The 14,839-nt window shown below is 43.9% G+C and overlaps 1 protein-coding gene across 4 annotated transcripts in view; it reads left to right on the top strand.

Annotated features, from left to right (window-relative positions):
- FHOD3 (formin homology 2 domain containing 3) overlaps window positions 1-14,839 on the top strand; it is a 363,967-nt gene that overhangs the window by 269,007 nt on the left and 80,121 nt on the right. For all 4 annotated transcript variants that reach the window (XM_070728908.1, XM_070728906.1, XM_070728907.1 and 1 more), the window contains 3 exons: window positions 4,202-4,360; window positions 6,062-6,244; window positions 10,483-10,602. In XM_070728908.1, coding sequence (XP_070585009.1) covers window positions 4,202-4,360; window positions 6,062-6,244; window positions 10,483-10,602 — 462 coding nt within the window. The remainder of the gene's footprint in view (window positions 1-4,201; window positions 4,361-6,061; window positions 6,245-10,482; window positions 10,603-14,839) is intronic.

Below are 14,839 nucleotides of genomic sequence, written 5' to 3'. Positions count from 1 at the left end.
TGAAGTTCAATATCATGTGTAAATACCAGATTTAAAAAATTAATTGGGACAAAGATGTAATTTCTTCCTCATTTTCCTTTTTATCTCTTAAAATCTTTAAAAGATTAAATAAATATCAATTTTTTGTTTCATGTTGCCAACAAAGAAATCTCTAATATTGTTGAGTGTCAGACAGCAAATAGATTTTGTTCCTATTGTGGGAATTATTGTGTAAATACTTTGCAGTTTAACTACCATATTTTCGTTTTATATGAAATATACTGTAAGTGCTAAATAGTATTACAGTTCTTTTAGTATATTCCAATCCAGTTGGGAATACAAAGAGAGAAGTGTGTCTCTGTCTTCTTCTGATATTCTTATTACTTGTAAATTTTATATCTAGAAATTCTGTACAGTTAGAATCTGTATTAGGCTATATAACTGGTTCTCTTATACTCTCTCTCTCTCTCTCTCTCTCTCTCTCTCTCTCTCTCTCTCTCTCTCTCTCTCTCTCTCTCTCACACACACACACACACACACACACACACACACAAATAGGCATAACCTAGAATAATAGGGTTAGAAGGAACCTTGGAGGTAGAATAGAATAGAATAGTTGGAAGGGACTTTGAAGATCTTCTAGTCCAACCACCTGCTTAGGCAATAAACACTACACCACTTCAGACAAATGGTTATCCAATATCTTAAAAACATCCAGTGTTGGAGCATTCACAACTTCTGGAGGCAAGTTGTTCCACTGATTATTCAGGAAATTTCTTCTTAATTTATTCTCTCCTTGATGAGTTTCCGTCCATTGCTTCTTGTTCTGTCCTCAGGTGCTTTGGAGAATTACTTGATCCCTCTTCTTTGTGGCAGTCCCTGAGATATCAGAACACTGTTATCATGTCTCTCCTAGTCCTTCTTTTCATTAATCTAGACCAGTGTTTCCCAACCTTGGCCACTTGAAGATATTTGGACTTCAACTCCCAGAATTCTGGGAGTTGAAGTCCAGATATCTTCAAGTGGCCAAGGTTGGGAAACACTGATCTAGACATACCCAGTTCCTGCAACCATTCTCCAGTCCCCTAATCATCTTTGTTGCTCTTCTCTGTACTCTTTCCAGAATATCAACATCTTTTTAGGTCGTGTTGACAAAAACTGAATGCAATATTCCAAGTGTGGCTTTACCAAGGCATTACAGAGGTATTAATGCTTCACATAATCTTGATTCTATGTTGATGCAGCCTATGACTGCATTGGCTTTTTTGACTGTTGCAGCATGCTGCTGACTCAAACTTACATAGTGGTCAATTAGCACATCTAGATCCTCTCACAGTTGCTACTGTTGAGCTAGGTACTACCTATTCTCTACTTGCACATTTTTCCTGCTTATGTGTAGGATTTTACTTTTCTCACTACTGAATTAGAATTTGTTGCTTAAGGCCAAGTGTTTAAGTCTTCCACGATCCTTTTAAATTGAGTTGTAGTCTAAACCCGTGATGGCGAACTTATGACACGCGTGCCACAGGTGGCATGCGGAGCCATAATATTGGAGGGTACGCGACACTTTGCCAGGTTTCAGCTACAGCACACCTGTGCACTGCCCAGCTGATTTTCGGCCTTGAAAAAGACCATTTTGTCCTCCAGACCCTTCGGGGAAGCTTCCCTGAAGCTCCAAAGGCAAAAAACAAATCACCCAACAAACTGGAAGTTCAGAAAAAGGCACTTCCAGTTTGTTGTTGTTAGCTTCCTTAGCAGCCGGGATTGGCAGTGCCGCCACTCCAGATCCAGCTTTCTACTCCAAGATAGCCGCTGCTGCAATAGAGCAGCTGCTGGGCAGAAGGGGTGCAGGGGCTGAAGCTGCAGCTGCGGCTATCTTGAGCACAGAGAGCTGGGTCGGAAGCAGCAGCCAAAACCTCTGTGCCCCATGCCCTGCCAATCCCGAGGGAATCGGCTGCCATGTCAAGCAAGCCACCCGCAGGAGTCACACTATGGCTGTTAGTCAGCAGTGGGGGGAGGGGCACAAGCCGGGCTGGTGGCAGTGCTGGCAGTTCGAGCCTTGGCTGAATCGGAAAGTGCCTGCAAGAGGAGAAGAGGAGAGTCAACAAGCCAGTGAGGTTGGGCTAGAAGACTTCCCGAGGTCCCATTCCAGCTCTTATGGGGGCATCATATCTGCACCGCAGCCGCTGCTTACCATACGGGCAGGAGACATTGCAAAAAAATCTCACCCGGAAGAGCAAAAGCACCACGCAAAAGAGCCGTTCCATCGGAGGGGGGAGCGCAGTTGGAAAGCCATAGTGCATAGCTGCAGCTTTAGCCCCTGCGCCCCTTCTGCCCGGCAACCGCTCTATTGCAGCAGCAACTATCTTGGAGTGGAAAGCTGAGCCCTCGGTGAGTCAGCCAAGTGGAATATAAGCTCTAAAAAACTAACCCCAATAAAACCCATTTATATAAAAACCAATCAAATCTTGTACATGCACACCATTCATAAAATAAAATTTGGCCATGAAAGATGGACAATTCATGGCCCCCAGGCCTGCCGGTAAAGCCAGGTCTTTGTGGCCTTGCGGAAGGCCAGTAGGGTGGGAGCAGTACGGACAGTACAGAAAAAACAATTGCTGCCAACCTGCCTTCCATTGAGGACCTGTATACTGCACGAGTCAAAAAGAGGGTGGAAAAAATATTTACTGACCCCTCACATCCTGGACACAAACTGTTTCAACTCCTACCCTCAAAACATCGCTACAGAGCACTGCACACCAAGACAACTAGACACAAGAACAGTTTTTTTCCCAAATGCCATCACTCTACTAAACAAATAATTCCCTCAATACTGTCAGACGTTCTATTAAATCTGCACTTCTATTTCTACTAGTTTTTCTCACCATTCCTATCATCCTTTTCCTCCCACTTATGACTGTATGATTGTAACTGTTGCTTGTATCCTAAGATTTTTATTAATATTGTTTCTTCATTGCTTATTTGACCCCTATGACAATCATTAAGTGTTGTACCACATGATTCTTGACAAATGTATGTTTTTCTTTTATGTACACTGAGAGCATATGCAGCAAGACAAGTTCCTTGTGTGTCCAATCACACTTGGCCAGTAAAATTCTATTCTATTTTAAATACTGTAATTATTTAATTGGATGCGTATAAATGGCAATAATTTGAATATAACCACCCTCATCTAAAAATCTCAATACCAGAGTAATAAAATGAGGAGTTTCTTGTTTACCTCACCTGATCCAAAATAGCATCAAGAGTCATATATTGCTAACAGTGATGGAATGTGCAACTGTAGTAGCAGAGGGCGTGTACTTCAGCAGTTAGTTGCTCCCAGTTTGCACCAGGTCTTAGAACAGCAATATATGACTCTTGATGCTATTTTGGGTCAGGTGAGGTAAAGAACAGCAGTGAGCGGCTCTGATACACAGAAGATTCTGCGCAACCGCGCAAACCAGTAGCAAACTAATTCAGAACCCTACTAAATAGTTCTACTGGAGTACTTGGCCAATCAGATCCTTCCCAGAAAGAGGCCCGATTAAGAGACTGCTGTCCTGAGTGGGAGGGAAAAGGGTAGCCATAGGATCTTCCAAAATATATTTAGTAGATTAGAAAGTTATTTACTTGGGCCACTTTCTGTCCATTAAATGCAAACAAATAAAAAATTGAACTCAATTGGATTTCATAGTGTTATCTCTGAGTTTGGGCCTGTTAAATAGTCATAAATTTATTGCAGCAATAATAGCTTCTCCCTTGCAAAGCAGGTCCACTATTTATTAGCTTATACGCGTATTTAGAATCCAGTTGACATGTCATAACTTACATATATGAAAAAAAATATTCAAGTTAAACCACAATGAAATTAAAGTTCAAGAAGTCTTTTGTTGAAATTTACTCCTAGAAAATCTATATGGTTTCTTATTTACCACAAATCACCCCAATCATTATCTTTAAGTCTAAGAGTCAAATACCCCTGTTTAGTCCTTAGATTTTTAATTGGGAACTTTCCCAACAATGGCATCTCATTTCCACAGTTCATAAAGTCTTATGAATCTTCTAAGAAAAGTCTATGAATAATCTATCATAGGTTATTTTACTGTCAAGTTATCATGTTATCCATATGCTATACTAACTATATAGATTTAATTGTTTAAAGAATATTTATATGACTGAAGAAATGTAGGCGTTTACTGTCTCTGCTTCTTATTCTTAGAAAACTGCTGCAGATGGCAAGAGGCAAGAAATCATTGTCCTGGATTCCAAGCGGAGCAATGCTATTAATATAGGGCTGACTGTGTTACCACATCCAAGGACAATCAAGGTTGCCATTTTGAACTTCGATGAATATGCCTTAAATAAGGAAGGAATAGAGGTACTGAGAAAACCAAACATAACATTACATTAAATAGTATATTATTTCTATACATTAGTGGCTAAAAATATGTTGGATGTATGAATTCTCATAATGGACTAATCTGATTACTATTACATTATAGTTTCTGTTTCTGCAGATATATAATCTTTTTAAAATCAATCAGCAACAATTAGCATAATTTTAATTTTTGAACAGAACTTATGCATTCATACTCACATTTGTTTCAATATCACCGTTTTCCTCTGTTTTCCAATTAAGAAATAGAAAGCCAGGGGGGAAAAGCCATCATGGGAATAGATGTTATAGAACTCCATAAAGGCTTCGTTTAGGTGTGTGCTCAGTTCTATTGATAACCTAAATGCCAGTGTAAACCTGGGCAATTCAGAGTACTAAATGCTAATCAACTGAGTTGTAACAGATATATGACACCCATGCAAATTTTCTCAGAGCAGTAAAAATTCTCATGATAGCATTGCGATTTCATGGGATTTCAATGTTCTTCCTTAAGAGATTTGGCTGTAAACAAGCAATTTCCCTGTCTGTCTCCTCAAGCATATTATGACAATTTGTAACATGTCCTAGTGCTAATTCTTTTTGAACCTCTGAGTCAATACATAAGACTTCAGTTAACAATAGATACGGAAGTACAGTGATACCTCGTCTTACGAACGCCCCTTCATATGAACTTTTCGTGATACAAACCTGGGGTTTATTATTTGTTTGCCTTGTCTTAAGAACCATTTTCGTTTTACGAACCTGAGCCCGGGAGCATGGGCTCTCTTACTGCGCGTGCACTCTCTGACTGCCGCAGGGATTTCCCTGCCTTGTGACTATCACCCCTGGGATTTCCCATTTGATTACAGCCCCCATTGGGATTCCGTGCTTGGAGAAAGCACTCTCGCAGCCGCTTCGCTGGGAGCGCTTTTGTCCAGGGCTGTCAGCAAAGGGGCTGCAGGAGAGGCGGGACAGGCGTTCCGTAAGCGCTCAGAGAAAATCCTCTCACAGCCCCTTCGTTGGGAGCGCTTTTGCCGAGCCAACCCCTTCACAGCCGCCCCTCTGCTCCAGCCCCACCCTCCCAAAGGGTGGGGCTGTCACGTAGCGCCGGATTCCATTCCTCTTGCTAGGACAAGAGGATAGTGGCGACGGCGGTTTCCCTTTCAGAAGCAGCAGCAGCGCCAGGAATGTCATATCCACCACCACCCCGAACAAGGATCCGAATGCCAGCAGTAATGGGCAAAAGGGGTGAGTTTTGGGTTTGCACGTATTATTCGCTTTTCCATTAATTCCTATGGGAAACATTAGTTCATCTTACGAACTTTTCACCTTATAAACCTCATCCCGGAATCAATTAAGTTCGTAAGACGAGGTATTACTGTACATGATTCTTCAGCAAAATCTTTTATGTTGCAACAGAGTTGAAAATGTAAAATGATTTTTAAAAAATAATTAATTATAATATTTTAAAGAATTATTAAAATAATTGAAATGTAAATGTTTTACATAATTTTGGTGTGGCTAATACTGAATCATACTAATATTTATAAAAAGAAAAGCTAGTTCTATCAAGAAATTTTACAAAACTTTAACTATTTTTTCAGTTTTGATATAGTCAATGTAGAAGAGCAGTCTGTATAGTTGTCTTTGATGGGGTGGTGTTTTTTTGGTTCTCTTTTGTTTGTTTTGTTTTGGTCTTTCTAGAAAATTCTTACAATGATTCCCACAGAAGAGGAAAAGCAGAAAATTCAAGAAGCTCAGTTAGCCAATCCTGATATCCCTCTGGGTACTGCTGAACAGTTCCTACTGACTCTGTCTTCCATTACTGAACTCACTCCTAGACTTCAGCTCTGGGCATTTAAAATGGATTATGAGCTTGCGGAAAAGGTAATTTCTTACTGCTAAATAAATATAATTGTTTTGGATCTTAATTTAATCTATTTTCTCTCACTCTTGGGAATTTCTCTCTACTAAACTGTTCCTTAATATCGTTTTGAATATTCAGCAGATCAAGACAGCACTTAAGTTTTTGAATATAAAATCTAAAACAACAAAATCCTTATGAAAAAGCCCATGATGAAACAGTCACAACAACATGCATAGATACCATTCATACAATTTGACCATGATGGTTATTAGGCCTGCCGGCAAAGCCAGGTCTTCATTGCCTTACAAAAGGCCAGTAGGGTGCAAGCAGGATGGACATCAGGGGGGAGTTGATTTCATAGGGCCAGGGTGGCAAGAGAGAAGGCACTCCCCCGTGGTCCCACCAACCTGCATTACTTAGTCCAGTGTTTCCCAACCGGTGTGCCGCGGCACACTGGTGTGCCACGAGACATGATCAGGTGTGCCGCGAAGAAAAATGCTCAGCTTCTGGTCTCGCAACTTTTTGCGAAGATCAAAAAGTTGTGAGACCGGAACCTGAGCTTCATTGTTTGTGCCTTCCAAGTTTTCCGGCAGCTGCAGCGCCCCGCCCGGCTGGAGCTGTCCTGGCGACGGCAGCAGGTGAGCTTTGGGGCCTGGTGGGAGGGTGGCGGCAGTGGGAGGGCAGCGGTGGCAGCGGGCAATAGCCGTGGGGCGGCGCCAGGGTGGTCAGCTGTGAGGCGGAGCTCCGGAACAGAGGCACCGATGGCGGCGGCTGGACATGCTGGAATTGCGTGGCTGGCACTTGCCTGCTGGCTGGGCTGGGATGGAGGCTCCAGCCCCACATCCATGCCCAGCGCAACGCCAGCATGTACGGCGTCTAGCAACATGTCTAGCCGTCGTCGTCGGTCCCTCGGTTCCGGAGCTCCGCCTCACAGCTGATCACCCTGCTGCCGCTGCTGAGAGAAAAAGAGAGGGAGAGAGGGGGGAGAGAAAGAGAGAGGGAGGGGGGAGAGAAAGAGAGAAAGAGATAGCAAGAGAGGAAGAGAGAGAAAGAGATAGCAAGAGAGGGAGAGAGAAAGAGAGGGAGAGGGGGGAGAGAAAGAGATAGCAAGAGAGGGAGAGAGAGAGGGAGAGAGGGGGAGAGAAAGAGAAAGAGAAAGAGATAGCAAAAGAGGAAGAGAGAGAAAGAGAGAGGGAGAGAGGGGGGAGAGAAAGAGAAAGAGATAGCAAGAGAGGAAGAGAGAGAAAGAGAGAGGGAGAGAGGGGAGACAGAAAGAGAGAGAAAGAGATAGTAAGAGAAGGAGAGAGAGGGGGAGAGAAAGAGAGAAAGCAAAAAAAAAGAGAGAGAAAGAGAGATAGCAAGAGAGAGAAAGAGGGGGGAAGGTGAGGGAAAGACATTGAGGGAGGGAAGGAGGGAGAGAGAAGGAGGGCAAAAAAGAGAGGAAGGAAGGGAGAAACAAAGAGATGGAGAGAGAGGGGAAAAGAAAGAGGAAGGAAGGGAGAGAGAGAAAGAGGGAGAGAGAGAAATAGAGCGAAAGGGAGGAAGAGAGATATTTTTTGTCCAAACTTCCCCCCCCCACCGCTCAATGTTCCCCAGGATTTTGTAAATGTGAATAATGTGCCGCGGCTCAAAAAAGGTTGGGAAACACTGACTTAGTCGACGGGACTTTGAAGAGGCCAACTCTGTGTGCTCTTATAGGTTTCTGGGAGGTATGCAGCAAGAAGCGGTCCCATAAATAGTCTCGCTCTGAGCCATGTAGGGCTTTATAGGTAATAACCAACACCTTGAATTGTACCTGGAAACTAATAGGAAGCTAGTGCAGCTCGCAGAGCATAGGTGTCACATGGGCGTACACCCATGACAACTTGCACAACTGCATTCTGGGGTATTTGCAGTATCCAAAAACTTTTCAAGGGTACCTCATGTAGAGTGCATTGCAATAATCAAGATGGGGGGTGATGAGGACAGAAATGACTGTGCATAAAGCCTTCTGGTCCAGAACCTGGGCAAAGGTCCCCCTGGCCACAGCCGAGAGGTAGTGATCAAGCCTCAGCTGTGGATCCAGGAGGACACCCAAGTTACGGATCCTTTCTGAGGGTGTCAGTGTTTCCCCCCCCCCCCGCCACCCCCGAACAATGGACGGACAGATCTAATGGTCCTTTGGAGGAAATGCCCACAGCCTCTGCCTTTCTGCAGCCCTGAAACAGCTGACAGTTAAGAGGCAAATCCAACCAATAATCAACTGCATATGCTGAAGCTGAAAGTGAAACAGGCTGTTGGCTGTTTGCTGCAAGGAGGTAAATTGCTGGGAGGCAGAGGCCAAAGGGTGGGATGGGTGGGCGGGGCTACATTCAGTGTATAAGATACACCCAAGTTATCACCCTCTTTGGGGGGGGGGGGGTTATCTTATACTCCGAAAAATATAATATATTCATAGCATTTTCTAATCCATTCATTTAGTCCAATGATGATGAACCTTTTTTGGCTCAGGTGCCAAAAGAGTGCATACATGATAGCATGTGCACATGTAGCCACACCCATAATACAATGCCTTCCTCTCTGCGCTGTCCCACACACATACACATAGGCCTTACGGAAGTCCAGAGGCTTCCGATAGGCTCATTGGACTGCTTTTCACCAATCCCAGGGTTCAGGAAAGCCTCCTGAGGCCTGGACAGAGCAAAAAACAGCCAAATGAACTTCTTTGGGCTGTTTTTTGCCATCCTCAAGGTTCAGAAAGTGAAAACAGCTGAAAAACAGACCGAAAAATGCTGCACATGCACGCTGGACCTCAGATATGGCCCCTCGTGCCACCTGTGGCATGCATGTCATAGGTTTGCCAACACTAATTTAGTCACTGTCTTCTTTTCAAAGAAGGCAGTAAGGTTTATCTGGCATCATCTGTTTTTAACAAATCCACATTGGCTTCTAGTGAATGCCTTGTTCATTTGTAGGTGCTCACAAATTCACTGCTTGATTATCTTCAGAATTTTCACATATTCATATCAATCTGATTGGTGTAGTTTCCTGAATCCACTAGAACAGTGGTTCTCAACCTGGGGGTTGGGACCCCTTTGGGGGTCGAACGACCGTTTCATCGGGGTCGCCTAAGACCATTGAAAAAGACAAATTTCCCATGATGTTAGGAACTAAAGCTTCTCTTCTGGGGCCTTGGAACATATTTTTACAATCCATCCTATCAGGCGTTTACAGTGGGGGTATCACTCTGACCATCCTGCCAATCCACTTAAAGCTCTGTTGGGAGAATTGATGCTAGACTTATGGTTGGGGGTCACCACAACATGAGGAACTGTATTAAGGGGTTGCAGCATTAGAAAGGTTGAGAGCCACTGCACTAAAACATAAATCATCCTGTTTTGGTGATGATTTACCCTCATCTAAAGTAGATAGGTTGTCTTTTACCAATTTCTTGCCTATTTTAACTCGCATTCCTGTTCTGTCTCCCACAGTGCTGCTATTGATAGGTTCGGCTCCTTTTTCATGAAGAGACATGGAAAAGAATTAAGCAATTCCACTTTCGCTCAGCTGCCAGTCACCTTCTTGCCTTTTTCTCCCATTAGTGCCTCAATCATCTCTTTACTTTCTATTTGTTCCTTAGCATATTGAAAGATTTTTGATTTTGTAGTTCTTATTTTGCCACTTGGTACAAGCGCTGATCATCTTTGTAGATTTGGGCCACAGGTGGTCCTCGGCTTATGATAACTATTAAGCTGCAAGTTTCCATTGCTAGGTTCATTTTATGATCTCTCTAGCCACAGGTGTTAAGTGAAACTGGCTTCCACATTGGCTTTGCTTATCAGAAGGTTACATGACCATGGGACATTGCTATCATTGCAAATATGAGCCGGTTGCCAATTTTGATCACATGATCATGGTGATGCTGCTATAGTTTTGTGAAAAAAGAGTCATAAGCCACTTTTTTCAGAGCCAGTATAATTTTTAAATAGTCACTAAACAAATAGTTGCAAGTTGAAGATTACCTATATTTGCTGATATTCTGTTCTTATACTTGTCCTTTTTGTCTCTCAGTTTGTCAGAGGTTTTTGTGCAACCATGCTGGGCTTATCTGGTGCAATTTGTTTTTCTTTCTCCTTGTTTTTTTTTTATTTGGGCCTTCAGTTTATAGTAACACCCTTTACCTGAAAAGAATTCTTCACTGTTAAATGAAAGTCCCTGTTCATAAAATTTAATTGATGCTAAAAAATATTTTCCATGTTTTATTTTTTGTTAATGACAGGAGATTGCAGAACCACTTTTGGACCTGAAGGAAGGAATGGATCAGCTAGAGAACAATGCTACCTTTGGATTTATTCTTTCTGCTCTCTTAGCTATTGGAAATTTTCTCAATGGAACCAATGTGAGTAGCATTGCATTAAAAAAAGTATTTACATTATATAATTATATATGTAGCCAAATTCTTTAAAAATTACATATCAGTTTAAAAATGTCCCCTTGAACATTAACAGCATTATTTGTCATCTTGTGCCCCTTTTAGCTTCCTGGTGGTCATTGCATAAAATACAACTTCTTTTGTTACATGTTCATCTTCATCAGACAACAGAAATTATTATTATTATTATTATTATTATTAATATTATCATCATCATTATCATTATTATTAATTAGATTTGTATGCTGCCCTTCTCCAAAGACTTGGGGCAGCTCACAAGACATAATATAATATATATACTACATATGCAATATACCGTATTTTTTGGTGTATAAGACACACCTTTTTACCTCAAAATAGTGCGCCAAAAACTGGGTGCGTCTTATATACTGAATGCAATTGGGTGGCGGTCAGCAATAGCGGCGGCAGCCCTCCTGTAATCCGGCAGAGGAGGCTTTGAAATCGGTTTGGCGGCTGGCGGCGGCCTCCGCTACCAATCTATGTGAGAAGCCGTTATCGCCGGACTATGGGAAGACTGCTGTCGCTGCTGCTGACTGCCACCGCAGTCACCCTGCCGCAGGTACCATGTTCTTCTTACCACCACTGCACACACACTTTCCTTTGCTGCCATCCCCACCCCGGTCTCCTCTTCTGTCTCTTACATCAGTGCTACAGAGCTAAACCGAGCTTTTGCTGGCAGCGGCATTTGAGGTTGCTGCAGCAAAGGACATTGATTCAAGACAGAGGGAAAAAGTTGCAAGTGCCGAACTGCCACGCTGCTCTCCTCGGTGACTGGGAGGGGGAAGGAAAGGTGGCCATGACTAACCTACCAAGGGAAAAAGGGGCCGAGGAGAGCAGCACGGCAGCTTGGCACTTGCAACTCTTTTCCCTGGTCTTGAATCAACCTCCTTTGCTGTAGCAACCTCAAATGCCTCAAAAAAGAGGATTAAGAGGTAGTGGAAGCCAGAAGGAGAAAGGAGAAGATGAGAGAAAGAAAAATAGCAATAGGCTCTGAGGTAAGCCATAGGTACAATGGTGAGAAAGAGCAGGAGGAAAAGTTCCACTCCAACAGAGAAATCTGAAACCACTCACAGACTACAGCAGAAGCCGAGCGGCCACCAGCTCCACTTAAAAAGCCGGCAAGGGGGCCACGAGCGCTTTGCTTGAAGCTTCTTTTTCAAAGCCCCGTGGATCGGGCGGTCCTGATTGGGTGATGGGATGAGTTGCCCCGGCTCCTTTTCCCGGGCTCTGGCATTTCGTCTCCGCCTCAAAGTGAAGGCTCATTTGCTTCCTCCCCACTTCCTCCTCCTCCTCTTCCTCCTCCGCTGTGCATCACTATCCCCATGCCCTAGTTGTGCTCGTGGAAAGTCATAAAAAGAAATGAGCAGGGAGTTGGGGGGGGAGATCTTGGAAAATGGCAAGATGTCATTGCATTTTATATATTAAAGATGCTGAAATGAAAAGAGTAAGGGAAGCGGGCATTCATCCCTGAAACCTTTTATAACAGCGGTTTGAACTTTCATGGAATAACAGGATCCACATCCTTGAGAGATTCCCACCATTTTGTCTTATTTTTGAGTCTTTTGTTATTTCCTTGCTGCTCATACAGGCTTTCACACAGAAGTCAAGGTTTGAAAAGTAGTTTGTACAGTTCATTCCACAAAGAAATGGCCGGCAGATAAAAACAAAACAAAACTCTCTGCTTTATCACCTGCCCTCCCACTCTTGCCAAGGTTTGTAAAAAACCCAACCCCCCTTTTTTTTTAGTTTTCAAACTTCAAAACCTTAAGTTCTAGAAGGCAGTGTCCCCCCCCTTTCCCTGACATTTTGTAACTAGTCACCTTCATGTAAGAAAATAATATAAATATACTTACGCACAGATTAATCTTAACAAAAAAAACCACATTAGCTTCATTGAAATGCAATGCAGAGAAATTATTGGAAAGTTTTAATGCAGTACATATGTGTTAAGATATGGATATAATACCGTCATACATCTCAGGGAATGGGAAATAACCATACATTCATCTTGAGATGTGTAATATTGCCATAGAAGACAGAAAAGTCTGGTCCCCAAATGATTGAGGGCACATAAGAATTGGGAGAGGAGTGGATATGTCCATTTAGCACATCTGTTCCCAAAACCTTAGATTCAGACCACACCAGTCTTCTGACCACAGTGCAATCCATTAAGGCAGCAGCATGGTTGACCCAGAAAATCTCATTTATGTGATTGCTTAAGTGATGTTATTGTAGATCACTTGATGTTTAGCGGTTTTCCAGTATTTGCTGGTATTTTATTAAACAATATAATGCTACACCATTTGGTTTAGAATACTTTTTTCCTTATTTTTCTCCTCTAAAATCTAGGTGCGTCTTATACATTGGTGTGCCTTATACACCGAAAAGTATGGTGTGTATATATATTGTATATATAATATATACAATATATGTTTTCTTCCAAACTAGACTGAGTTAATTGGATTATCAAGGGTACAGTGAATCTACTTCTAGGTTCCTGATAAATTTTGCAGTGGTCAAGTGGGTTATATGTTCCATCTGAAAATTATTACAAATGCATAAACTCTGTTAGTTGGTAATCTTTTTGTAACTTCCATCCAAATAGGCTGTTGTCATTATTTGGAAGTAAAGTTATTTAAATACTTTAAAGGATGGGGTTTAAGAAGCTGTAAACAATACAACATTCCTGCAGGGAATCCAGCAAACCTGGAAAACAGGGAAATTGTGGAATTATCAGGGAAATCGGCAGTTTGTTAATTATCATGGAATTCGTTAAAACAAGTTGGCCTTCTCCGGGTCCCGTCAACTAAACAATGTTGTTTGGCGGGCCCCAGGGGAAGAGCCTTCTCTGTGGCGGCCCCAACCCTCTGGAATCAGCTCCCCCCAGAGATCAGAATTGCCCCCACCCTCCTTGCCTTTCGTAAGCTCCTTAAAACACACCTCTGTCGTCAGGCATGGGGGAATTGAGATATTCATTCCCCCCAGGCCTATACAATTTATGCATGGTATATTTGTGTGTATGTTTGGTTTTTAATAAGGGTTTTTAGTTATTTTAAATACAGTAATACCTCATGATACGAACTTAATTGGTGCCAGGAGGAGGTTCGTAAGGTGAAAAGTTCGTAAGACGAAACAAAGTTTCCCATAGGAATCAATGGAAAAGCGATTAATGCATGCAAGCCCAAAATTCACCGCTTTTGCCTCATTTCCGCCGGCATTCGGATTTTGTTCGGGTGTGGGTGGAGGGGAGGGAGACGGGGGAGACAGCGCAGGCTGCCCGGAGGGAGCTTCGTGGGTGGATTAACGGAAAAGTCAACAGTTACTGTCCGGCTTGCAATGACTGGAAGGAAAGGGAGGGAAACGCAAGGCCGGTTTGTACGTGCGTCTTCTCTGATTTCCTCCCTCCCTCCTTCCCCCTCTCCCTCCTGGCCTCCCTCCTCCTCCTCCTCCTCCTATATTCTGCCTCCCTCCCAGCCTCCGGGCCACATTCTCCGCGCCGCCGGCCGGCTGTCATCTTCTAAAGAAGCAAGAAGAGGAGGAGGAGCTGGGCGCCTTCCTCCACCACCACCGGCGGCGCGGAGGCTGGGGAGGGTGTGCGTGTGTGGAAAGGGTCAGCAGGAGAACTGGGGGGAGCTGTGGCCACTGCCCCGTGGAAGGGACCTGGCTGGGAAGCTCCCGAAGGTGTGGGCTGGTGTCTTTCCGGGAGAGCAAGCAGCAGGCGTGGGCTGGGTCCCCTCAGTTCTCCCGCGGACCACTTCCACACATCCCGACTCCTGCAGCCTCCGCGTTTTTGTTTCGGCTTCGGGCTGGACAGGAGAAGCTAAACCAGCCCAGCGGCTTTTTACATTGGGGAGATGTTACCAGCCCAGCGGCATTGATTCCTCCGGCCGCTTAACTCCTCCCATCCACCCAGAAGCCAAAAGTTCTGGCCTTTGTTCACCAGCCTCCACGTTTTTCAGGTCTGCGTCCTGGGCGGGCAGCGGGCGAGGAGGCGCGACCGAGCGGGCCGGGAACATCAGCGTGGGAGGCAGAAGAGGACCAGGCAACCGGAGCAGCGTCGCTGCCGCTCCCTGCTCGCCTTCCCTCGCCGCCGCAGGCAACACGTGCTGTGATCTTCCGGGCCGGCGAGGCTCAGTGATGGAAGGCAGCTGCCGGACTGGGCTTGATCCGCTGAGCCTGGCCG

Source organism: Erythrolamprus reginae, chromosome Z (genome assembly GCF_031021105.1).
Source record: "Erythrolamprus reginae isolate rEryReg1 chromosome Z, rEryReg1.hap1, whole genome shotgun sequence".
NCBI classification, from domain to species: domain Eukaryota; kingdom Metazoa; phylum Chordata; class Lepidosauria; order Squamata; family Dipsadidae; genus Erythrolamprus; species Erythrolamprus reginae.
The sequence above is the reverse complement of the archived record's forward strand: the minus strand, read 5'-3'. Positions and strand labels throughout refer to the sequence as shown.